We start from the raw sequence: 25,325 nt of genomic DNA, 5'->3' as shown, positions 1-25,325 counted from the left end.
GAGAGCATCTGGTGTCCACCTTCTGGAGGCAGTCAAGCCGTCTGCATGTTTGTGACCTGTCATGGAACCCAGAACCGGGGGCTATGACATAGCTCCAGGCTGCAGGCTCCTTTCCCACGTCACCTGTTCACTCAGGGCTGGTCAGCCCCCTCCTCTGAGCACAGAAAGCCTGTCTATTTGTAGGCAGAAGAGCGTCCTGAACCCTCTGCCCACAGCCGTACTCAGTGGACCAGGTAAATGTACTCAGGGCTGACATGTGGCCCAAACCCTATAAGGGCCGTCTGAGCCCGGCTGCTCTCCGCTCCTCTGCACAGTCATCCATTCGCAGGAGGGCTGGGCACGCGAGGAGTTCGGCCTCATGAAGGTCCTCTTTCTTCTCGCTGTTCTCCACTGCCTGGTCCTGATGAACTCAGGTAACCCTGTTGGACCAGGGAGGAGGCTGGGGGAGGCCGAGAAGGCCGGGGAGGCTGCAGAACTCACAGACATGTCCCCACAGGGCTGTGTGTCTGCACAGGGTTAGGGTGCAGGTACCCACCCCCAGTCCCCCGCCCCCTTCTCCCCTCCTCCCCAGGGCTCAACTCTGGGCTATTTTCATCTCCCCTGTGAAGAGTGTTTTAAAGACAGATGTGAAATCAAGATCCTGCCAAAGGCACAGGGCACTCTGCTCTGGGACAGCCAGGAAGCGGGCACTGCAGGGTGAGGCCTTTAGAAGGCAAGGGCAAGTGTTCCTGGCAGAGCCAGGAAGGACGGGACCCCCAGGGACAGCTCCTCACTCTCCGGGGAGAGAAAACCTTCTGACTCACGTTCTGCTGTGCGATGGACAATTACGGGCCTGATAGTTAGTCACACGGGGCCCATTTGACAGATGGGAAAATGGAGGCAGGGACGGTGAAATGAAAGGTCCATGGAGAAATAGTTCGTTACTGTAACAGCAAGACCAGAATCCATTCTCCAGGTCACTAGGCTCTGGACCCTCCACCTTCGTTAGACATGGGCTGTCTGCTCACCTCACTGTCCTCCCCAAACCTGAATGGAGCTGACTGAGGCAGGACCCCAGCCGTGCCTCCTTGTGGCCAAGACACATGCGAGGTTTCTAATCATGCCACCTACACTGCGTGGGAGTCGGGGTGGGAGGGTGGGGTGGTGTCTCTTTAGTTTAGGTGTGTGTCTTTTTAGTCATGACAGTTGGCATTTGCAGGCCTGATATAAGACCTTTTTTTAATTCTCTCATTCCAAATGGCAAATGGTTTTTATTATTTTTGAGGTAAAATTGACCTATAACATTATATTGGTTTCAGGTGTATAATGCAATGATTTGTTATTTGTGTATATTGTGAAATATTTACCAGACATGTCTCATTAACATCCATTGCTTCACACAGCTACAATTTTTTTTTCTTGTGACAAATATGAAACGTTTTCCTAATGGGGACATAAGGTGCTTGTGCCTGACCTATACACACACAAGTAAGGGTGAGGAGAGAGGTTTTATTTTCTGCCTTTCATTGTAGGATATAAAAAGGAAAATTGGGCCACAAACTGAGGGTCAGAACTATTTCCAAGTTTCCTGGTGACCAAGACCCACCCTCCATTCTTCCACTCCAGTCACCCAAACTGCCTTTGCCCTCCCTAATGCGTTAGCTCACATCGTACCCAGGGAGGTTGGAACCAGTCAGGCCCCAATAATCTGGAATAAAATGGACAAGCCCAGGCGGCACTTTGAGGTACAGCTTATTGTTCCTGTTTTAAAGCTGGGAAACTGGAGCTCAGGAAGCCTGGAACTTGTTCTGAGAAAGCCAACGCTGTGAGAATACAGTCACCACCTAGAGTTGGGCTGTGGGCTGGGCTCCGCCTTCATTCTCTGTGTGAAGGAAATATCAACTCTCTTCTATCGTGTCCACAGGCGATATCCCACCTGGAATTCGAAATATTATCTGCATGATGCAACACGGAACCTGCAGACTCTTTTTCTGCCACGGTGGTGAGAGGAAGGGGGAGATCTGCTCCGACCCTTGGAACAGGTGCTGCATATCCACTGCAGAGGAAGAGAGGAACAATAAACCGGAGAAAAGTGACAAAGCTGACATGGAAGCTTCTGGAAGGCAGCCAGGACCTTCAAGTCCCCCAAGAGCTTAAAAAGATGCATGGCTTACATAGGTGCTCAATAGACCTTTGCTGAATGAGTCCAGCACCCACGGTGGAGGTCTGATGAATTTTCCTAAAAGTTTTCTCACTTTGTCTTTGTCAGTGCTTTTTCAGAGTCTCAGAATTTGGGCCCTGGCCAGTGTGGCTCAGTGGATAAAGCATCGGCCTGTGGCCTGAAGGATCTTGGGTGTGATTCCGGTCAAGGGCATGCACCTTGGTTGCAGGCTTCTCCCCGGCCCTGGAAGGGGGCATGCAGGAGGCAACCAATCGATGTGTCTCTCTCACATTGGTGGTTCTCTCTGTCTCTCCCTCTCCCTTCTACTCTCTCTAAAAATCAATGAAAAAAATATCCTCATGTGAGCATTAAAAAGAAGTCTCAGAACTTTGTAATATTCTACTCCCTTTCTCTGTTTCAGAGGGTGTCTCCTACCTACCCACAGATGGGGGTGAACTTGAAACCAAGGTCTAAACCATCTTATCTTCACAGGGACAGAATCACAGCCAACCCACCTGCTTCTTGTCCACTTGAGTGACCACATCAAACCCAACATCAGCTCATCCTATGTGCTCCCAGATCACAAGGAACACTGTGCCCTTCCCCTGGCCCCTCCAGCAATAACCCCAGGAGGTCTCGGGTTCCTAGGACTGTACTGTTTTCACAGGTTTACTCTTAGTAACCTCCCTTGGTTAACCCAACAATCTATTGTAGCAGGGAAGTCAGGAGGTTAAGCTTACTGCCCGGGCTAGCCATTCCTAAGTGGGATTCTCAGCATACCTGCTGGCCAAGGGCTTGTTGTTCTAGTTGCCTCTTAGCAACATACTTCTGGGCAATTGAAGCAAGGTGGGGTGCCTGCTAATAGGATCCCTGGAGCTTTATTTGTTTTTTTAATCATTTTATTACATTGATGGGGTGGCCTTGGTAATAGGATCATATAAGTTTCAGTGTTACAGGATCTGTAGATTGCACCGTGTGCTCACCACCCAAAGTCCAATCTTCTCCCATCACCATATATTAGACCCTATGCACTCCCACGCCCTTCTCTCTGGCAGCCACCACCACACTGCTGTTTGTGTCCACGAGTTTACTTTGTACCCTACACATGAGTGAAATGGTGTGGCGCTTCCCCCACACATACTGCCTTGAGCGTTCCACCCTCCCCTTTGCTTTCCTCTGGATGCCACTCAAGCTGCCCTTCGTAGCTTATCTCTGAGCCAGTCGGTCCCAGGGGAGTGAATAATGACAGGTCAGACACATAAAAGATAATAAAATCGGATGTGCTGATGTACAAGATCAGGTGCCCAGCTTTTCTAGACTAACAGCTCAACAAGACGACCTGTTCCAATGTTTCTGTCCACTGCCCGAACCAGTTGTCCATGAATCAGCTGAGCTTGCCTCCAGAGTCCCTGGAAAGCAGACTTCTGTTGCCTGTCTCCAAGCCCAAGTCCAGTGAATGTTGGGGTAATGCCTAGGCCTCTCCCAGACTCATCAGCACTCACTCCTAGCTTTATTTCCTCAATGTCTCAGACAAATCCACGGGGCTTTGCAGCGGAGCCCTTCCTATCCACAGGCAGCCCCGAGAGCCCTCTGCCCCGCTCTCAGAGGGCGGGGGCCACTCCAGATCTGCCATATTCCTGCATGTGGACTAGGTGAATGTTAGGTCCCCAGGAAACACACATCTCAGGCTTCAGGACATCCAAGGGGTCTGGGCTGCCTGTCACTGCTTGAACCAATTCAGCAGTGACAGAGTTGAGTCACATATGAGTGTTCATTCCAATCCTGCCTGAAGCATGGGAGAGCAGCAGGTCACCCACAAAATCTGTTCTGCCCCCCACCATAAGCCAGCGGCTTACATGGGGAGAAGGACAAAGGTTACATGGGAAAGTAGGAAGAAGGGCAAATGGGCAGTTTACAGGTAATGCGGGCTGGAGATTTGCAATGGCCTGTGAGTGTGCAAAGGCTGGGGGTCTTCAAAGGCTAGTGATATGTAAAGAGCTGGGGTCTTCAGTGGGCTGGCAGTTCTGGTTTCTGGAACAGGTTGTTAATCTTTCCATGCTAACAGGCAGCTCCCTGGTGGGGAGGATGGGCTGCACTTCCAGGTGAGCTCCCAGGTCCCATCCCAGGCAGGTTAGAATGTACCTTCTTTAGTCAGAACAACACAATCACAGTTAACAGAGCAGGGTTACAATTTCTTTTTTAAAAATATATTTTATTGATTTTTTTATAGAGAGGACGGGAGAGGGATAGAGAGTTAGAAACATTGATGAGAGAGAAACATCCATCAGCCGCCTCCTGCACACCTTCCACTGGGGATGTGCCCAAAACCAAGGTACATGCCCTTGACCAGAATCGAACCTGGGAGTTTTCAGTCTGCAGGCCAACGCTCTATCCACTGAGCCAAACCGGTCAGGGTGGATTACTATTTCTTACAATTAGCTGGTCCCCAATATTCTATTCCTGCCCTATCAGGTGGGCACACACACAGGCTCTGCTTAGAGCACCGCCACTCCACCTCTACCCCCAAGTAAAACTCAACAAAGCCTGGGGGGACAGGCCAGGCCCAGATGCTGGAAAGTGGGTTTCAGTCCCTATCTTACGCTGAGAAGGTGCCATTGGCAACCAGTTTCTTCTCTTGGCCTAATTTTCCTCCAAAACAAAACGAGGCAGCTGGTCCAGGCACTGGGACCCTCACAATTCTTCAGGCTGTAGAGCAAGCTCAACACTACAGCAGCGGTCCTAGGGGTGGGGGGCTCCATCAGGGAGGTGAGGAGAAGAAACCATTGGATCTTCTGTCCCTGGAGGGTCAGGTGACAGACAGCCTGCTGGGCCCTAGGCAGAGCCCAGGACACACCAGCAGGGGATTTGCACTCGGCCTCCTCTGCACTGTTTACCTTTCCTGATAGAAACAGAAACATTTTCTCGTGAAAATGGGGCCTGATGGGGCCTTCCTGGTGACAGTGTCGGGCCCTCTGGCAGGAGTGCTGGTATACCCTTGTCAGAGGTGGCAGGGAAGAGGTGCCCCAGCACTGGCTGGGGCTTCGGGAGGCAAAGGTGCTGGGCAGGGAATTAAGGCCAGGTGCGGGAGGGGTGCCAGGTGTCCTCAGCAGCTGCACTAGAGTCAATCCGACCCTTTACTTCATCCTGTGAAAATGTGTCCCAAATACCTGGATGCCAGTGTTTGCACTGCCTCTCTGAAATATGAAATAAGTCCCTTCTAAAATATGAAATATGAAATAAGTCCCTTCATCTCCACAGCATCCTTCCCCCTTTTTAAAGCATTGAGTTGAATGTGTCCTAAGATGCCCTGGTGTGGCTCTAAAAGAGCAGGAAGCCCCAAATGATGACCATTTTTCTTTTTTATTTATTTATTTATTTATTTATTTATTTATTTTTATTGCTTAAAGTATTACAAAGGGTATTACATATGTGTCCATTTTATCCCCCCGCCCTAGACAGTCCCCTAGCCTCCCCTATCACCCAGTGTCTTATGTCCATTGGTTATGCTTATATGCATGCATACAAGTCCTTTAGTTGATCTCTTACCCCACTACCTCCTGCCCCCCAACCCTCCCCGGCCTTCCCGCTGCAGTTTGACAATCTGTTTGAGGCAGCTCTGCCTCTGTATCTATTATTGTTCAAAAGTTTATAATGGGATGACCATTTTTCAAAGCGGAAAAACTATCTTGGCCACAAGCAGTCTGTCGATCCCTACAATGGCCAACAGAGGGCGCGCTGCCTCTGGCCGGTTTTGATAATGGCTTGTTGCTAAAGAAAGAAAAAGGGGAAAGGGTTGAGAAGTACAGATTGGCAGTTACAGAATAGTCACAGGGACGCAAAGTACAGCACAGGGAATATAGTCAGTACTATTTCAATAACTAGGTGGGTACTACACTTAAGGGGGTGTCACTTTGGAAGTTATATAAATGTCTAACCACTATTCTGTACACCTGAAATTAATATAATATTGTATGTCAAATGTAGTTAAAAAACAAAAAATTAGGCATCCCATGTGGCTCACTGGTTGACCTATGAACCAGGAGGTCAGGGTTTGATTCCCAGTCAGGGCACAGGCTCAGGTTGCAGGCTCCATCCCCAGTGTGGGACGTGCAGGAGGCAGCTGATTGATTATTCTCTCTCATCATTGATGTTTCTATCTCTCTCCTCCTCTCCCTTCCTCTCTGAAATCAATTAAATATATAAAACAAAAAAATTAAAAATGAGGAGAGCAGCAGCTGGAAATAAAAGTCAGGTTGAGCCTGACTTCCCAGCATGCCTAGCTTGCCTTTCTTGGCACGAGTTAGACTGGAATGCCTCATTGGTCTCTTCCCAGCTCCAAGTTCCATTGCAGGTATGTGGACTGCAGGGGTCAGGCTGCCATTAAAGCATCTCTGTGCACCTCTTCTTATCTGGGAGAGGGGCCAGGCCAGGCCAGGGAAGCACAATGGACAGTGAGGTCCAAGCCCACCCCTGCCCCTTGTGGAGTTCAGATGCCCCAGGGCCCAGTGCTGAGCACTCTCAAGTGTGGGGAGGAAGCTCAAGGCAGTGGAAATCACTGGCTCAGAGGAGGACCACAGGTGACACCCAGATCTGCCACTCATTGTGGCCCATGGCCACCTCCCCAGGGAATTCTACAGGGACTGGGACAGGATCACCAGCAGGCAAGCAAGTAGAAAGCAAGAGCTGTGTTCCCTGCATCCCGACCTGGGACCCTGAGCCCGCTCCCCATGGGGACCTACCTGCCTGTCCTCCCTCTGAGACACTACCCTGTGTGGGGTTTCAGGTGGGTGCTCGACCTGTGATGGTATCACTGTGTACGTTATATCCCCTCCAGCTTGTGGTGGGAGGAGGTGTGGGCAGACAGGGGACTTTGCCTCTGATCCTAGTGGAAGTGGCCCGGGGTCATGCACCCTCTCTGACCCAGGAGGGGCTGGCCATTCTGGGAGTGGTCCGGGACCCAGGCAGCCAGTAGGGGCAGGGGCAGGGACCAGACTGTGTCCAGCAGGGTCCAGTGGTGAATGCTGGGCAGGTCTGCATCCTTCCCACAGTGACTCATCCAGAGGCAAGTATAATTATCCCCACTGTCCCTCTGGGAACTTCCTCTTCTGAGCTGACTCAGGGAGTAACCAGGAATGAATGACAGGCATTCCCTCCTTACACCTCAAGGGGCTCGGACGCCCCTCCACTCAGAACCCTCACCTGCTTCCTTCACAGCCCAGAGCCTGTCTCATGTGCAACGCTTTTTCTTGAATATTTAGCTCTGTGTCTACTTCATGGCTGTGGAGGGAAAAAGGGAGGAGAGAGAAGGAGGGAGGAAGGGAGATAGAGATGGAGAAAAGAAGGAAGAAAGGGAGGAAGAAATGAAATGAAGGAAGTTGAGAGCACGCCCAGTGGGTGGCACCTGGCAGGGCCCTGGCATTGCTCCACCTGAGCAGCTGACAGCCAAGAATCACGGTGACTCAGGAAACTGAATGCTCAGGCGTGGTGCTGGGCGTGGTGCGGTCCCCAACAAGCACGGCCAAAGGAACTGAAAAAGCCACAGTTTCACTGGACTGCTGTCCTGGTGCAGCCACAGGGGGAGCCCAGAGGAGCACAACTGGTGGCCAGCCACCAGGCCAGGCTTATGTCTCGCCAGGTGAGCGGCCTCCCTCCTGGGAAATTGCCTTCCTCCAATCCAGTGATTCTCAGTGCCACCCTGGCAGCTCTTAGGATCATGTATAATGCCTGAGGCTCCCCCTGTGGGGAGGGGTCTGACAGACTTGGGACGGATCTGGGTAGTTTGTAGAGCTACCTCAGTGAAGCGGGGCCAGTTGAGGCAAGTTTGAAATTTGTGTTCAAGGTTAGAAAACAAAAAAAGGAAGAAGGTTTGCACCAAAGAAATAAACAGATAAAGGTGTGAGATGAAGGGTGTGTCACTAACTATATGGGGACTTCCATCAGGCTGTGAAATTTTACTATCTCACCATTTGGTCAATTATACGTCGATCGAGCTGAGAGAAGTTTCCTGAAGCCTGACTCTGCGACATGCTTATAACAAAGCACAAAGAGTCCCACGGCACAAAATAAATGTTCTGTCATTGTCACTTAAATATGTATGTACGTATCTACATTACATAGGCTGTGTTGTTCATGAGGGCTAGTGCCTAGCAAGCAAAAGAATGAGAATAAAGATGCAAACAAAAGAGGTCAGCAGAAAAAAGTGTGTGTACCATGCTTGTAAGGGAGGGGGTCGAAAAGAAGGAAATGGGAGGGAAAAAAATGAACAGGAAAGAGCAAAGGACAGAGAATCAAGGATTAACCGGGCTGTGTCTGAGGGTAAGTTCCATCATGCGTGAGGGCAGTGAGGTCCTGCAGGTGGTGGAAAAGGGGAAGTGTTTTTCCAGGCTCTCAAATCAGGAACAGAGGGATCAGATGGGCTCTGTATGAGCTGAAGTGAATCCTGTGTGTGTGTGTGTGTGTGTGTGTGTGTGTGTCAGTGTGTGTGTGTGTGTGTGTGTGTCAGTGTGTGTGTGCGCGGGGGCGGGGGGGGGGGGCTGTGAGTGCACAGGGGAGTGACCAGGGGCCTCTGGGTGAGTGGCAGAGACAGAGGAGAACATAGGCCCCAAGGGAAATAGATGTGCCTTGTGCCCAGCTCTGCGCTGGGTCCTCCGAGGTCCATGGGGAAGTTAGGACACAGAGAGTCTTTCTCAAAGAGCCCAAGTCCTGCACTCAAGATGTGACCAGAAGGTAGGAGAGTACCTTGGCTCTGTTTTCAGGAAGATCTGAAAACAAGATGAAGTATAATTTAAGCAGCTCCCTAAAGTCCATGTTAGCCAGGAATCCATCATGCAAGTGAGACAGGTCAGGGAAAGGTGGACGGGCCTTGAGATCTGTGGAAAAGCGTGAGCGATCCGGTGTTCCCATGTAGGAACATGGGCCCTCTTGGCTTAACCTTCAATTTTTTCTGAAGCAGCCATAGATATGGATTTTTATGCAAAATCTTTTAAATGTTGGCAATTAATATCAAAAGTTGGGGGCTATATTCCACTCATAAGTTTCCAATCCATGTCTGTGGTTTAGATGCAAGAACCAGTTTGACTCATTTAATGAACTATGGGGATTAGGCTGTCCTAACCTCAGACACCATGATTCCTGTCCCTTTGCAGGCACAGAGGGTCCGTTGCTAACCTAAATTCACATGGTCCATTTGTCACCCACTGGTGACAAATGCACAAGTTGCAAATCCCTTGAAGAATGTTGTTTGTACTACACCTTATTACAGTAGTTACCCATTGCGGCATAACAGATGACCCCAACACCTATTGGCTGAAAACAACACTGAAGACCTGACCGTTTCTGTGACTGTGGATGCCATGCCTGACTCAGGTTGCTTCTGGATAAAGGCACTCATGAAGTTGCTGTCATGCTGTTGGCCAGGCCTGGGACCCACGTCTCTAGTCACTCACGTGGTTGGTGCAGAAGTCAGTCCCTCGCTGGCCGTTGGAATGAGGGTCTCGGTCCAGTGCTAGCTATTGGCTCTCCCACAGGCACTGCAGTCTTTCAAACCTGTTGCTTTGCACACTCCTCCACTCTTCTCATGTTCAATCATATCAACTTTAAATTTTTTTTCAATTATACTTGACATTCATATATTATTTATGTTTTATATTATACTAGTAGCCTGGGGCACGAAATTCGTGCACTGGGGTGGTGGGGGGGAAAGGGGCCCCTCAGTCTGGCCTTCACCCTCTCCAATCTGAGACCCCTCAGGGAATGTCCAACTACCTGTTTGTGCCCACACTTTTAACAGATAACAGCTCCATTGTTGTTTCTTTCTTATTCTTAAAATCATTGGAATTGGAATTAGTAGGTATTCAAAGTGTGAATACATTTTGGGGGGACACCCTGTATATCTCTAGTCAGTGGTGAAAGAAACCAACAGCAGATTTGGAACCTCAAGACAGGGAACCTCGCTCACTCCCCACATGTCTCCCCACTTCATTTTCCACCTTCGTGGGCAGCAGGAGAATCAACGTTTTCTCTCATTAATTCGGAAAAGCACGTCCTGTCACCCGCTGCCCAGCAGAAGTGCGCTAGGCCCCAAGCAAGCGAGGCTCAGTCAGGGCAGCCTTCACTCATGGGTGCTGGCACCCAAAGTGCACATTCCTTCTCTACAGTCGCCCCGACTATCCCACTGTTTCACTGAGAGGATGAATTCCTCTCCGCCTCTGGGTTCTTGATCTTGAACGCTGACCAAAGGCACCTCAATGAGGGCCGCCCGCCCACCAGGTGTGTCTGTCTACACCTGCTCCTGCCTCAGCACCTGCATTAACCCCCCAGAGGTGATCTTGTAGCTGCACTGGCCTCTGTGGAAACAGGGCATCACCACTCCGCCTTCTCACTGTCATCTCACAGGCGCCCACCCTCAGCACCCAGAACACCCAGACACTCTCCAAAGGACGTGAGCGCATCAGAGGGGATGTGTGCACATCCTGTGGGGGTGTTAGGCATGCCGGGTTGATGGAAGTGCGGTGGAGAGGAGGGGGGAACTTGTGCACGCCTTGGTTTGCAACTGTTGCAGGCGCAGGAGGGTGACAGTGTGCTGGGGGATGTTCGCATGCCAGGGGGGATGTGCACACCAGAGGCCTCTGGATTTGCAGATCCGCAAACCCCCATGGTGCGGACAGGAGGACGTCAGTCTGGCCTGCCATGGTGGCTGTCCCTGCGATCCTGCACCTTCTGGGCCAGGAGGCGGATCTTGCGCAGCCACTCCTGGGCGCTGATGGCCTGCAGGCACTACTTCAGCTCAGCCTTCAGGCTCCGCTTGGTGCACTCACAGCTGTCACCACCACCATGTTGGGAGTACAGGCCACCCTCTGCCGGCCTGCCTCCCCTGTCCAGAGGCTCTCTGCACTGCTACCTGCCCAGAGTGACTGGGGCTGGGCAGAAGCCAGGCGTCCTGCCCTGCCCAACCCCAGCTGGTCCGCCCCTGTGTAAGCTGCTGCCCCACCGGGAAGGGTCATGGATCCAGATCCCAGGACTGCGGACAGTCTCAAGCACTGCCCCCCGCCTGGCAGGGTCACAGACCAGTGTCTTGGTCCCATGGACAGCCTTAAGCACTGCCCCCCACCTGGCAGGGTCACAGATCCGGGTCCTGGGACCACAGACAGCCTCAAGTGCTGCCCCCCACCCACCAGGACATGGATCTGGGTCCCAGACCACCGACAGCCTAAAGCACTGGCCCCCCGCCCGGCAGGGTCACAGATCCGGTCCCAGACCGCGGACAGCCTTGCTTGTTGCCACCTGCCTTCAGTATACAAATTAGCCACCATCTTGTTGCTTCAGTGTGGGTCCCCACTGGGGTGCCTGGCCAGTCTGGGTGAGGGGATGATGCCTGTTTTCAGGCTGGCGGGCAACTGAGGCTCCGAACCTCTCCTTTTTTTCTTTTTTGTTAATTCTGGGATTTATTTACCTTCTATGGCTGTCACTGGAGCTGAGAGCCGGCTTTAGCTCTGAGGCTCGGCTCCAGCTCTGAGACCTCCGCTGCTGAAAGCAGGGATCTGGGTTTGTTTGGGTTCTATAATTGAAACACTGTTGCGATCCTGCTGGCTGAAGCCCGGCTGGCTGAAAGCAGGTTTCTGGGGATGGTTTAGCTTCTATAATTGCAACATTGTTTCTTAGAGTGCAAGCTCAGAGGCCGGCAGTGGCAGGCGGGGAACCTTGGCTTCCTCCGTCACTGGAACAAGCAAGCCTCCTGTTCACTTCAGCTGCCTGGCTGCCGGCTGCCATCTTGGTTGGCAGTTAATTTGCATGTATCCTGCTGATTAGCCAATGGGAAGGGTGTCGGGGTTATGGTCAATTTGCATGTTTCTCTTTTATTAGATAAGATTATTTTATATTAGTTTCAGGTGTACAACACTGTAACTTATATAACTTACAAGGTGATCCCTCAGTAAGTCTGGTACCCACCTGAGAGCATACATAGTGTTACAACATCATTGACTCTGTTCTCTGTGCTGTGCTTTACATCCCATGACTGTTCTATAACTGCCAATGTGCACTTCCCAATCCCTTCACCCTTCGCACCCATCTCCTGACCCTTCTCCCCTCTGGCAAGCCTCAGTTGTTCTCTGTGTCTATGAGTCTATTTCTGTTTTGTTTGTTCATTATATTTTTCTTTTGATTCTACATGTAAGTGGAAGCATATGGCATTTGTCTTTCTCTGTCTGACTTATTCCACTGAGCATAGCATCCTCTAGATCCATCCATCTGATTGAAAATGGCGAGACTTCATTCTTTTTTCAATCATGTTGACCTTTGATTCTTTCTCCCAGGCTCCAGCCCCCAAGTCTGCCTCTTCATCCTGTTGTCACCGGAAACACAGCCTTTCCTTCAGCTCTCAGTCCCTTGGCCTTGAGCCTCACAGCCCTCTAATCCATCTTCTAATTCATCCCCATATCACCTTTGCTATGAGGGTTTGCTAAAATGTAAACTTGTTCTCTTGCTATAAATCCTTTGTTGACCATGCATTACCTGCTGCTGTCCTTTCTCTGCCTTAAGTCTGGGGTTAGTTCTCCTTTGTGATATTGTTTCCTAGTTTGAAAATATCTTCAGCTATTCAAAGGATGAATGCCATATAGGGTTGAGTATCTACTTTCTCATAACACAGACACAAATGGAAAGATGGCATCTGTGAAAGGTGGTAAGAAATGCTCACCAACAGTGAGAGTGTATGGCATTCACCACAGAGTTTGGCAATAGCTCTGAGTGTGGAACAAATATATTCTGCATAAATGCAGCATAGGTAGCGATCACATTCAACCCGGGTGATCAGGATCCTGAGGAACTGGTGTTGGGCTGGGCTCTGTTGATTGTGCAAACCAATGTGTAGGAAGTTGGCCAAATGCTGTGAGTGGTTGTATCTGAGCAATTAGGACAAGAGAAAAGTCAGTTTCCAGCCTCTGTTATCAAACAATTAGAGAGTGATGGTGATGTTTACAGAAAGGGGGAAGACTTTGATTACACTAAGGTGAGGTAAGGTGCTAGATATTATCAAGACGGTAATGATCTTCACATGGATGTAACTATCAGTCAGGATAATTGGACAAGTGTCCCAGACTAGTGATAGTAATAGAAGTCATCTGCATAGAGGCATGGATAACCCACATCCCAAGTGTTATGCATTGCAAAAAGAGGGCCAGGAGCACCAATGTGGTATGTAATTAAGGCCAGGGGGTGACCAAGCCTCTCTAAGTCTTAGTTTTCTCATCTGTGAAACCGAGACTCTTACAGCAACCTTATTGAATTACGCATGAATCAAATGAAGTTAATGTATACTAATTGCTTAGAACAGTGCCTGGCACATAGTATATGCTCAACTAGTGTCAGCTCTCATGATCATCATGATCATCATCATCATCATCATCATCATATGATCATGATCATGATCATTGCTATGATAATGTCAAATTCTTGAAAGTGCCCCCTTCCAAGCATGTGGAACCTCTTCTACCTATAGCAGGTGTTCGGAGTTTGCTTACAGAATCTGACAGGTGCACCAGGCCCCTGAGCCCACACTCCTGAACCAACACAGCCCAGAAGGTGGGCCAAGCCCTATAACTGCACTCACCAGGCACAGCCAGGCACAACCAGGATCTCTTCAGCTCCCACTGCACCTACTGACCAATAACCCATTGACTAGACTCCTTAACATTCAAGTCTAATCACTGATAAAACTGTAAAAAGCAGCCGGCCCACTCCACATTGACTCTGTGTCTGGTGGATGTCACCTGCTTCCTGGACGTCCTGGAGTCCCATCAGCCATGAGTCACAGGTCTGAGGGCACCGTCTGACGCCTCGCATTTGCATGGGAGTGTCACCAAGGAGGATCAGATGCCAGTCCATCCAATACATCACCTGCATTCTCTTTCTCTGATGGAGGAAGATGAGACACCATATTGAGTCATGAAACGGGCAGTTTTCAGACAATGACAATGTCTAAACCGCGTTTCGCCCAAGTTACAGGGCCCTGTGATGGCCGAGAGACATAGGATCAGTAACCCGGGAAGGCAGCCATTTTTCCTCCCTTTCTTCATCACCTGAAAGCTGACCCTGTCTTATCTCAGTTTCAGGGGTACCTGTGCAGCCTCGGGGGTGACCCAGCCCGAGGTCTGAATATGCCTTACCAAGGCTGGGCTGATGTGGTTCCCAGGGGGGCCTCAGACACCCCAGGACTTTAGGAGAAAGGCAGATGCGTGGAAGACCATGGTGGGGACCAGTCAGTGCCCTCGACGTGCCCTAGGATGGCTTCACAGAGGAGGTGGGTCCTTCCCACCTGTGCCTGCAACTCGATGGGAGCCAACCCTGGACCAGTTTCAGGGGCCAGACGGCCTCAGGACAGCAGGAGACTCCTATCCGACTCCGTTTCCCCCTCTAGGTTTGTAATGAGCCTCCGGCTTAGTGGGTGTGGCCTGTGTGGTAAGAGGCTTTGGCATGAAGCACTGGGAACTAGTCATGTTGTCATCACTGTGATATTACAGGAATTGCAGCCATGGCTCACGCTCCCCATGCTGTGGACCAGGACCTTATAAAGTCCACAGGCACAGCTTCCCAGCCAGTCTCCCGCGCTGTGAGGCCGTCAGCATGAGGATCTATTACCTGGTCTTTGGGTTGCTGCTCCTGTGCCTGGTGCCTGCTCCAGGTAAGCTGGGCTGGGGCACGAGGGAGGCGAGGTTGGAGGGCATGCTCATCAGAGCCGGTCCCTCCTCATTCCTCAGGACGCTGTAGATTGGGGAGATGTGTTGCATCAATTTTTGTTCCTGATAAGCATCAAGAACCTGAAAGCAGGTTCCCCAACCTTTTTTGATCCACTCTTTTTATTTCTGTGTTTTGGGGTTGTTGTTTCTTTCTTCAATGTTATTTTGTATTGGTTTTAGGTGCACAAGACAATCATATTCTGAACACAGTAATCTCCTTGACATTTCCAGTTCCCCAGCTGGCACCATACATACTCGTCTCAATTATTATTGACGTTATTTCCTAGGCTTTGCTTGCTTCCTCGTGACTGCTTTGTGTCACCAATTTGTGCTTCTCAGTCTCTTCTCCACTTATACCAGCCCCCAAACCTGCCCCTCTTAACAGACTAAGTAGCTCCCAACAGGCATCCTTTTAAGACTGTTATCCTTGTTAATGAGACATGAAGGAAGTGACACAGACATTTTAGAACCAACAGAAAAGTTGATTTAATCTGAGAACAGAAGCACAGACTTGCATTGTATTAGCTTGGTGGTGGGAGGGAGGGTCTTTGGGCCATTGCTCACCTTCCATGTGTCCCCCACGGGTGCTCCCTGTGGTTACACTTGCTAGCGCCACATGGTCCACAGCTGAGCTGCAGCTCTTAGATACTTGGTTGACTGGATGGCTGGTGCCGCCTTCTACTTCACTCCTGATTTCATAGAACAAGAAAGAAAGATATAAAAACAAATCAGTCTACTTGAGGAATCCCTACAACCTTGCATTTATACCCAGCCTTCCTAGAACCTTCCCATGTATTCTGTTCTCTCCTTGCAGGCAATGGAGGGATCATAAGCACAGTGCAGAGGTACTTTTGCAAAGTGAGGAGTGGCCGCTGCGCCTTGGTGAGCTGCCTCCCTAAGGAGGAGCACATAGGCAGCTGCTCACTCACTGGCCGGAAGTGCTGCCGGAGGAGGAAGTGACGGTTCTGAAATGTGGAGAATGTTGTCACGTGTGAAGACGCCTGCATGGAGTTTATGAAAGCAAAATTACAGTAAATATTTTTTCCAAAAAAATCAGAAGTTTGATTGTGTTTATAAAATCCCAGTCTTTGTGGCTGTGGCTCCTTAGAAAGTGTTACTGATTCTCCTTTCATGCAAGTCACATCTAACCTCAGGGGAACCACAGGGGACCTGAGCTGAGTTTCCAAGGGTTAGGCCTCTTTTGATGATTTTATGCCCCAGGAAATAGGACTCTGTTTCTCTACTCGACACAGCTCCTCCCCATGTAATCCATCTCTAGGATGTCAGTGCATCCTTGGGGGCCATCTGAGTCCTTGTGATCACCTGACATCTTAGAAAAACAGGGACCTGGCTCTCCCTCAGATGCTCTTGTTTTCCTCTCGGCCATGCCTCTGCTCCAGCTGACCTCACACCTGACGTATAAGCTCTCTCATAGCTTTTCCTCTAAGTTTCAGCCTTTCCCTCGGGAGCCACCTCAAATTCTACCTCCCTCTTGACAATGCAGCTCATTTCCCACACAAATGGGATCTTTCCTGTGATTTCACCACAGGGTTCTCACTGCAGGGCTCTATCTATGAATCTTGACAGATTTTTTCGCATCATATACGTTTGCATGTTTTCAATCTTTAAGTTCGACACAATTGTTAAAGGAAAGAACCTTGTCTTTAAAAATTTTTATATGTTTTTATGATTTTAGAGAGAGCGGAAGGGAGAAGTAGAGAGAGAGAGACAAACATCGATGTGAGAGAGAAACATCGACCAGTTGCCTCCAGAATGCACTTGAACCCTCAACCTAGGTTTATGCCCTGAAGGGAATCAAACTGGCCATGGTGCATGAGACAACACCAACCCATTGAGCCACACTGACCAAGGCCAAAACCTTGTCTTCATCAGCTCCGCCTGCCTAGTAAAGGGCCTTGCACCATAGAAGGATTACCTGCAACGGGAACTTCCTTCCACAGTTCGCAACTGGAGAACCAGGCACAGGTGCGACACAGGTGTTTCAGGCAATAGACAACAAGCAGTGCAGGGCTGTGATTGAGAAGAGACCGACAAATGTCTCTAGTCTGCTGGGTGCCAGGCTCACAGACCAGCAATCCTCCAACAGCAAGAGACATCCCCGTTTCCAGGGCAGGAAACCAGAAAGGGCCCTCTTGGCGGGGGTGGAGCAGCAGGGGCCTGTGAATCTTGGCCTGAGCACTGATCTGAGCACGCTTAGGTAAAACTTCAGAAACCAGAGGAAAACACCCAGCAGGAGTTAGACAAACAAATCCAAGACCACACACAAGGCTGGCAAGAGTGAATCCCCACCAGCAAAGTGGAGACACCATGAGAAAGTTCTCAGAAAGAACTTGCATTCGTAGCAGGCTGTTGAGCTCTAAATTAAACTGTTCTGGAACTTCTACTTTTGTAAAACCATTCCTGAAAGGATCGAGCTGATCTGCAAACAACTTAAATGTGAGCCAGAATAAATCCAGCATTCTTTGAAGGAAAACAACAAAGTCCATCACTCAACAAGATAAGCTTATAATAGACTGAATCCAATCAGAAATACCAGGTTTGCAACAAAACAGGACAATATGGTCTATACTCAAGAGAAAAGTCAGTCAGTACACACAGTCCCGCCTGTCCCCATGACAGAGATGATAGGATTAGCAATAGGGGCTTATACGCATGGTTACAAATCTTATAAATGTCTGCAAAGTTTAGGTAAACAAAACAAAACACCTCATCATGATGAGGAGAGAAAGGAAAGCTATATAGAACAAAAACTAAATACCTGAGTAAAAATATACTGAATTGGATTAATGGCATATGACATTATGGAGGAAAAGATAAGTAAGACTGAGCCTATGTTAACACAAACAAATCTACACTAATAAAAGAGAAACGTGCAAATTGGTGTCACTCTGCTACACCCACCAGCCAATCAGATGAGTATTCAAATTAACCCAACAAAGACAGTGGCTAATTTGCATTCGCAGGCACAGAGCGAAGACTGAAGACAACTAGAAGGAAGCCAGGCACTGCAGAAGGGAGTGAAGCAAGCAGGATGGTGGAGGCGGGAGCAAAACCCGCCTTGGTGGGTTTCACTCCCTTCTTTGCTTTGCTCTGGCCCCAGGAAGCCCTATTCTTGCAGGAATCTTCCTGCAATGGGCCTCTAGTCCTATATAATAAAAAGAGAAACATGCAATTAACCATCCCTCTGCTATGCTCAAGCCACGCCCACCAGGCACACCCACCAGCCAATCAGGAGTGAGTATGCAAATTAACCCAACTAAGATGGCCTTGGCCACAGAGCTGGAATGAGCAGGAGGCTTGGGTTGCCCCCAGTGATGGAGGAAGCCAAGCTTCCCCCCTGCCCTGGCCAGCCCTTGGCTCCACTCAAAGATACAAAGTTTCAATTTATTTATTGAAGAGAAATAAATCCCAGAAAAAGTAAAAAGGAGAAGCTGGGAGCTTGGGTCGCCGGGGGTCATGGCCAGCCTGAAAACGGCCATCAGCCCCTCACCCAGGCTGACCAGGCACCCCAGCGGGGACTCCCACCTTGAAGGGAGTGTGGCCAGTCTGAAAATGACCCTCAGCCCCTCACACAGGCTGGCCAGGCACCCCAGGGGAGACCCCCACCCTGATCCAGAACACCCACAGGGCAAACTAGCTGGCCTCCACCCATGCACCAAGCCTCCATCCTATATAATAAAAGGGTAATATTCAAATTGACCCTAAAAGCAGAATAACTGGGAATGACTGGTCACTATGACACATACTGACCACCAGGGGGCAAACGCTCAATTCAGGAGCTGCCTCCTGGTGGTCAGTGCGCTCCCATAGGCGGTGCTCTGCTCAGCCACAAGCCAGGCTGATGGCTGCCAGCATAGCGGTGGTGGTGGGAGCCTCTTCTGCCTCCTCAGCAACACTAAGGATGTCCAACTGCAGCTTAGGCCTGCTTCCCGCTGGCAAGTGGACATCCCCAGAGGGCTCCCAAGCTGCCAGAGGGATGTCTGACTGCCATCTTAGGCCCAATCCCCCGGGGAGTGGGCCTAAGCCAGCAGGTGGACATCCCCCGAGGGGTTCCAGGCTGTGAGAGGGCACAGGCCAGGCTGGGGAACCCTCCCCACCCCCCCGAGTGCACAAATTTTTGTGCACCAGGCCTCTAGTGCATAAATAAGGCAGAGAGAGAGAGAGAGAGAGAGAGAGAGAGAGAGAGAACAGTTCATAGTGACCTGTGGGAAAATATCAAGCAGTCTGTATGTGTTTGGAGTCAGAAAAAGGATGGTGAGGGAGGATATAGTTGAGTAAAGAACGGCCTGCTATGTTCCAAATCTGATGAGACTATGAACGAAAACATTGCTGCTCAAGGAAATCATGCAGAATATACATAAAGAAAACGACACTAAGCACATCATAATCAAAGTAACTAGTGGGTCAAGAGAAAAATCTCAAAAAGTAGCCTGAGAGAAAGACACATTAAATTTAGAGGAACAAGAGAAGGAATTACAGCCAACTTTTCACCAGATTCTAAAAGAGCCAGAATAAAATGTGGCAATACCTACAAGTACCAAAAGAAAAAGATCGTTGCTCTGGCCAGTGTGGCTCAGTTGATTGGAGTGTTGTTCCTGTACACCAGAAGGTCAGGGGTTCAAATCTCCATCAGAGCTCATACCTAGGTTGCAGGTTCCAATCCTGGTTTGGGTGCATGTGAGAGGCAAACCAGTTTCTCTCCCACATTGATGTTTTTCTCTCTCTCAAATCAAACATACACTCAGGTGAGAATTAAAAAAAAAAATTTTTTTAAAAGAAAGAAAAATATTGTCAACCTAGAATTCAATACTAGAAAAATGTATTTCAAACATAAAGGTAAAATGAACTCTGGGTGATGATGAAGTGTCAGTGTAGGTTTATTGGTTGCAGCAAGTATAACATTTGGTGGAAATGTTGATTATGGGGCAGAAGGTACACACGGGAAATCTCTGTATCTTCTCCTCAATTTTGTGTTAACCTAAAACTACTCTAAAAAACAAAGTCTATTCTTAAAGTAAGGTAAAAATTTTTTAAAATATATTTTTTATTAATTTCGGAGAGGAAGGGAGAGAGAGAGAGAGAGAGAGATAGACACATCAAGGATGAGAGAGAATCATGGATCGGCTGTATCTTGCGTGCCCCACACTGGGGATCAAGCCAGCAACCTGGGCATGTGCCCTGAGTGGGACTGGAACCGTGACCTCGTGGTTCATAGGTCGATGCTCAACCACTGAGCCACGCCAGCTGGCAGTAAGGTAAAATTTTTTAAACAACAAAAAGAAAGCTAAGAAAATTCCTCATCAGCAAAACCTGCACTATTTGAAAAAAAACCAAAACATACTCTTCAGGCAGAAGAAAAATTATGCCTGATGGGAATTTGGCTCTACGTGATGGAACGAATGTGGCTACTAAGATTCTAGACATTACCTTAAAGAGAGAGCCTTTCAATTCAGAGAACAATGAGACTCAGATGCACATTGTTTATTTAAAAATAAAACACCATTTGAGATATCAAACATAAAGAGACAGATTAAAAATGAAGGATGGAAACAGATATACTATGGAAATTTTTTTTTAAAATATATTTTATTGATTTTCCACAGAGAGGAAGGGAGAGAGATAGTCAGAAACATCGATGAGAGAGAAACATCGACCAGCTGCCTCCTGCACATCCCCCACTGGGGACGTGCCCGCAACCCAGGTACATGACCTTGACCGGAATCGAACCTGGGACCTTTCAGTCCGCAGGCCGATGCTCTATCCACTGAGCCAAACCGGTTTCGGCTACTATGGAAATATTAATCTAAAGAAAAGAAAATGGACTCTATTGGCTACTTGGCTATCAATCAAAATAGATTTTAGGATGAAGAGTATTACCAAAGATAAACAGGGGTATTTTTCCCAATGATAAAGTGGTTAATTCAACAGACACATATTAATACTAAATCTCTCTCACACTCAATTGTTCAGTCCGTCCCCTTACCAGCCAGAAAGGAACAGTTTAGGGTCAGGATTGCAGTGACTGCTCCATGCAAATCTGCTTTCCACACACGGAAACAAAGTGGCCACCAGGGACCTGACTCACGGTGACTTGTGGGGACAAGGCCTTAGATGGGAACTCCTTCACAACTTCCCTCAGCACTGGCCACCGCCTTAGTCACAGTCATCGAAACTCCCCCTGAGATGGCCACCACCATCCCCACACCCAGAGGCACCTTGCTTTCTGAAAGCACTTCCCTGCCAGGTGTCACCAGGATCTGTCGACCAGGCATTTAAATGACAGAGGGGCATGGCCAGATTCTACTCCTTCCTCCCAAGTCCCCTTAGCGCACTCATCAGAAATGACCCTGGCCCTGGCCGATGTTGCTCAGTGGATAGAGCATCGGCCTGTGGACAGAAGGGTCCCGGGTTTGATTCTGGTCAAGGGCATGTACCTTGGTTGCAGGTTCCTCCCTAGCCTGGGCCCTGGTTAAGGCATGTGCAGGGGCAACCAATCCATGTGTTTCTTTCACATTGATGTTTCTCTCTGTCTCTTCCCATCTCTTCCACTCTCTAATAATCAATGAAAAAATATCCTCAGGAGAGGATAAAAATAAAGAAAGAAAGAGAAGGAAAGAAAGAAAGAAAGAAAGAAAGAAGAAAGAAAGAAAGAAGAGAGAGAGAGAGAGAGAGAGAGAGAGAGAGAGAGAGAGAGAAGAAAGAAAGAGAAAGAAAGAAAGAAAGAAAGAAAGAAAGAAAGAAAGAAAGAAAGAAAGAAAGAAAGAAAGAAGAAAGAAAGAAGAAAGAAAGAAAGAGAATAAATTCATAAATGGAAAAAAAGCACCCTGGATTAGGGAGTGTTGCCAACCAAATCGATAAGCAACACTTGAGCGTATTCTCTGCAGGAGATTATAATGTAGGTAAACATGTCTATTGCCCTCAAACATCATTGGACTAAAGAGGAAGGACTCATCATGAATGCATCTTTCTTTTGCTCCCTACCCCCTGAGCGTGGGGCGCTGGGTTCGGTCTAGTCTCTGGACCACCAGTGCCTTCGATGGGTCTCAGAGCAAGGGTGAGGTTGTGGGAGACAGCGGCAGATCTCACAGAGGCTGGGATCCTGGGTGCCTTCAGAATGGGGTCCCACCAATGACGGGGAGGGCCTGGGGCAGCTGCTGTTCCCACAGGGCATCCCCCAGGATCCCCAGTCTCAGGGCCATGAGAGCTCAGCTTGGATGGGTCTGAGAAGAGCACAAACCATGGGCTCTCGGGCACTGATACAGGAGAGCTGGCTGTGGCTGAGTGTCCCAGTGACCCCAAGGCCGTCCTTGCTTTGTGACATGGAGACTGAGGAGCTGGGTCTGTCCCCATTGCATCCCCCTTCCTTCCACTGAGGAAGAGACACAGGACCTACCTGCCCCCTCACCCGCCACAGGGGCAATGCTAAGCTTTAGGAGCTTGCCCCTGAATGTCACCCTCCATGGGCACCCAGGGGGGCTCGGGCCCCCGCGTCTCCTGTCCCTCCCAGTGACACCGGCCTGGTTCCTGGTGTGGCCTGAGACTGTCCGCAGACACTCAGCAAATGCCAGAAAGGCAGATTCCAAGGCCCCAGGAGGGCAGCTGAGCTCCAAGAAGTCGCTTGGCCTCATCCAGAAAGATAGAAAGACGGGTCCCCTGGGGTTTTCCCGTCTGGACTCGCATGAAATGATGGGTGTGCCCTGGGCTCCAAGGCCCTTCTTGTGACACACAGGAAAGGCGAGATGAACAATTTAATTGCTCTGAGTTCCCAAGGCTGCGGCCAACCCGGGGCCTTTATAAGGAGCGAAGCACGGCTCCCTCAGTCAGCGGCTCAGCTCCTGGCTCACCATGAGGCTCCACCTTCTCCTGCTTGTGTTCCTCTTCGTGTTCCTGTTGCCTGTCCCAGGTAAGAGGGGTGGACAGACGGACATCACGGGACTTCTCTCTCTGTGTCCCCTCCCTCTCTCCCTCTCCATCTCCGTCTCCCTCTCTCTACTCCTTCTACACACACTTTCAATCAAAGAGACTGAATGGTCGGTATTTTGTGGAAGAGCCACACTCAAGGGGCCAAAGAGCAGCATGTGGCTCACAAGCTGCAGGTTTGCCGAGTCGCAGGTTTCCAACCACTTCCCTAGCCAGTTACCCAGTGGTTAGAGCATTCATCCTTTATCTGAAGGGTTGCAGGTTCAATTCCCGGCCAGGGCCACATACCTTGATTGCAGGCTTGATCACTGGCCCGGGACAGGGCACGTGCAAGAGGTAACCAATCGATGTATCTCTCTCACATTGATCTCCCTGTCTCTCTTTCTCCCTCTCTCTCCTCCCCACTCCTCCCTCCCTTCCACTCTTTCGTTAAAAAAAAAAAAAATTGATTTAGTTCCAGCCCAGAAGTGCAGAGTATCACAGTACAGATCTTTATACTAAAGTGAGGAGTCCTTGGTAACCCAGAGAATAGCAAGGCCCAGCCTCGACTGGGGAGCCACTGTTTGGGGCACCTCTGCGCCCCGTCTTCCCAGCTCAAAGGTCCTTCAACACACTCCTGCCATGGCTGCTCTTGGCTCAGGGCCAGGCAGCCCATGCACAGTGGCTCTGAAACCTGGATGCCAGCATTGTCCTTGCTCTTTCGTGTTAGGGAAACAGACCAAAAGGAGAGGAGGGAGGGAGAAGCGGGAGGCAAGGAGTAGACCTTAAATTATGTTGGAAAGCTCTTGTTTTATCTGTATTCTTCTTGGCTGCATTCCAAGACAAGCTTCACCAGGGAGGGAGGTGGAGGGGACATGGCCTAGGGCGTGGGAGGAGCAGGAAGATGAGAGGGAAGGTGGGAAGGACTGAAGGGAGCCTCCCGGGAGGGCCAGGGCCTGTGGGAGCCAGACCAGCAGAGTGTTCTCAGAGATTAGAGACACCATCACGAAAGTTTTCTTTCCACATGTTTTATTGATTTCAGAGAGGAAGGGAGGAGAGAGAGAGACATCAATGATGAGAGAGAATCATGGATCAGGTGCCTCTTGCATGCCCCCCACTGGGCATGTGCCCTTGACAGATTCAAACCTGGGACCTTTCAGCCCATAGGCCAACACTCTATCCACTGAGCCAAACTGGCTAGGGCACGAAAGGGGTTTTTAAAACTATCCTTATTTTCCATTGTGAGTTACTTAGATATTAAGTTCTCCTTAACCAATCCTTGCACCGGAAGAGGCATCTCAGCTCAAATACTTCACTGAGGAAATGATGGAGAATACGAAGACATAAACACTGACCCCTGCTGGCTGTGTCCAATCCTTAAAGCACTGGCCCGGTGTCACCTTGACTTCCTGGTGACTCTCTCTTTTGGAGGAATGGAAATGGTACAGACTCTTGTCCACCTGTCCTGTCCCACAGCCACCGCTCAGAGCCTGTCCCGCACTGGTTCTGGAAACACAAGAATCCTCTCCAACCTCAGCAGTTCTGGTCTCTGTCGGAAAACTGGACCCTAGCATCACAGCCTCACCTCTTTTCACCTTGATGGCGTAACCCCCGCCAGAGGTTTCACTCCAGGAAACTCTGACACAGATGGCCTCTCTGAAATGGGGCTTTGATGTCTGACTCTCTTACCTTTTTTATTTTCATTTTAGGTTTTGCTCGGTTTAGAGTTACTACTTGCAATGATAAAGGTGGAATCTGCAGGGCATTTCGTTGCTCTGGAGGTAGAAAACCAATAGGCAACTACTGTCACTTCCCAGGAATCAAATGCTGCAGAATATAGCAATTGGAGATGAAGAGGCTGCTGTCACTGATGATGCGTCGAAGTGTGTCCTTCACAAAGATGTGACATTTAAATAAAATTAAATCACATTAGACTCAGAATCTCGACCTCTTGTTCTGCTGGTTACTGCAAGGTGCTTGGTCACACAGGCCCATCTCTGAAATCCTGGAAGGCCCATTCAGGCTCTTCTTCAGACCTTCAGGGACCCCCTTGGGGGACCCATTGTGCTTTTCAGGTTTTTGGTGACCTTAGAGTCACTTGAGCTCCTCAGTCCTCCCTGAGCTTTCGTAAGAGGTGCACTCTGCTATTGTTTCTCCCATCCTGCATGCCCTCACCTGCCCCACGGCACTCCCAACATGAGCCTCCCTCCCCCAGTGCCCACCAGAGCACCTCCTCCTCAGGACACCACTCCTGATCCCCACAGGAATTGGCCCCTCTCTCCTCCACGCTGCCCCAGTGCTCACTTCCTTTTGGTCCATGCCTCTCAATCGTGTGGGTCACGTTCTAATTCTCCACGTGGCTACAAAACCTCCACAGGGAGAGGACTTTGTCGAAGTCACTTACAAACAGTCTTTGAGGGGAAGCACTGCCTCATGCATTGTTATCAGTTGAGTGGCAACACGGAGTTGGACTAAGTGTTGCTCTCCAGGTGGACAGGATGGGAGTCAAGAAAACAGTCCTCTTTGAAAGT

The 25,325-nt window shown here is 49.5% G+C and overlaps 2 protein-coding genes across 2 annotated transcripts; both read left to right on the top strand.

Moving 5' to 3' along the window:
• Positions 1-358: 358 nt before the first annotated feature.
• Positions 359-2,136, top strand: SPAG11B (sperm associated antigen 11B). The gene is made up of 2 exons (XM_059681241.1): positions 359-413; positions 1,904-2,136. The coding sequence occupies exons 1-2, from the start codon at positions 359-361 to the stop codon at positions 2,134-2,136; spliced, it is 288 nt and encodes a 95-aa protein (XP_059537224.1).
• A 12,533-nt stretch (positions 2,137-14,669) lies between these two features.
• On the top strand, positions 14,670-24,866 carry LOC132228802 (beta-defensin 103A-like). Its single transcript, XM_059685859.1, has 3 exons — positions 14,670-14,819; positions 15,689-15,905; positions 24,504-24,866. The coding sequence occupies exons 1-2, from the start codon at positions 14,762-14,764 to the stop codon at positions 15,832-15,834; spliced, it is 204 nt and encodes a 67-aa protein (XP_059541842.1). The 5' UTR covers positions 14,670-14,761; the 3' UTR covers positions 15,835-15,905; positions 24,504-24,866.
• Positions 24,867-25,325: the final 459 nt, after the last annotated feature.

This window comes from Myotis daubentonii, chromosome 2, assembly GCF_963259705.1.
Source record: "Myotis daubentonii chromosome 2, mMyoDau2.1, whole genome shotgun sequence".
Classification (NCBI taxonomy): Eukaryota; Metazoa; Chordata; class Mammalia; order Chiroptera; family Vespertilionidae; genus Myotis; species Myotis daubentonii.
The sequence above is the reverse complement of the archived record's forward strand: the minus strand, read 5'-3'. Positions and strand labels throughout refer to the sequence as shown.

What these genes read in the sequence shown, in the direction of transcription:
- SPAG11B (XM_059681241.1), top strand. Translation starts at nt 359, where the DNA reads ATGAAGGTCCTCTTTCTTCTCGCTGTTCTCCACTGCCTGGTCCTGATG. An exon ending in CCTGGTCCTGATGAACTCAG is followed by an intron (nt 414 to 1,903) that starts GTAACCCTGTTG and finishes TCGTGTCCACAG; the next exon opens with GCGATATCCCACCTGGAATT.
- LOC132228802 (XM_059685859.1), top strand. Translation starts at nt 14,762, where the DNA reads ATGAGGATCTATTACCTGGTCTTTGGGTTGCTGCTCCTGTGCCTGGTG. An exon ending in GTGCCTGGTGCCTGCTCCAG is followed by an intron (nt 14,820 to 15,688) that starts GTAAGCTGGGCT and finishes CTCTCCTTGCAG; the next exon opens with GCAATGGAGGGATCATAAGC.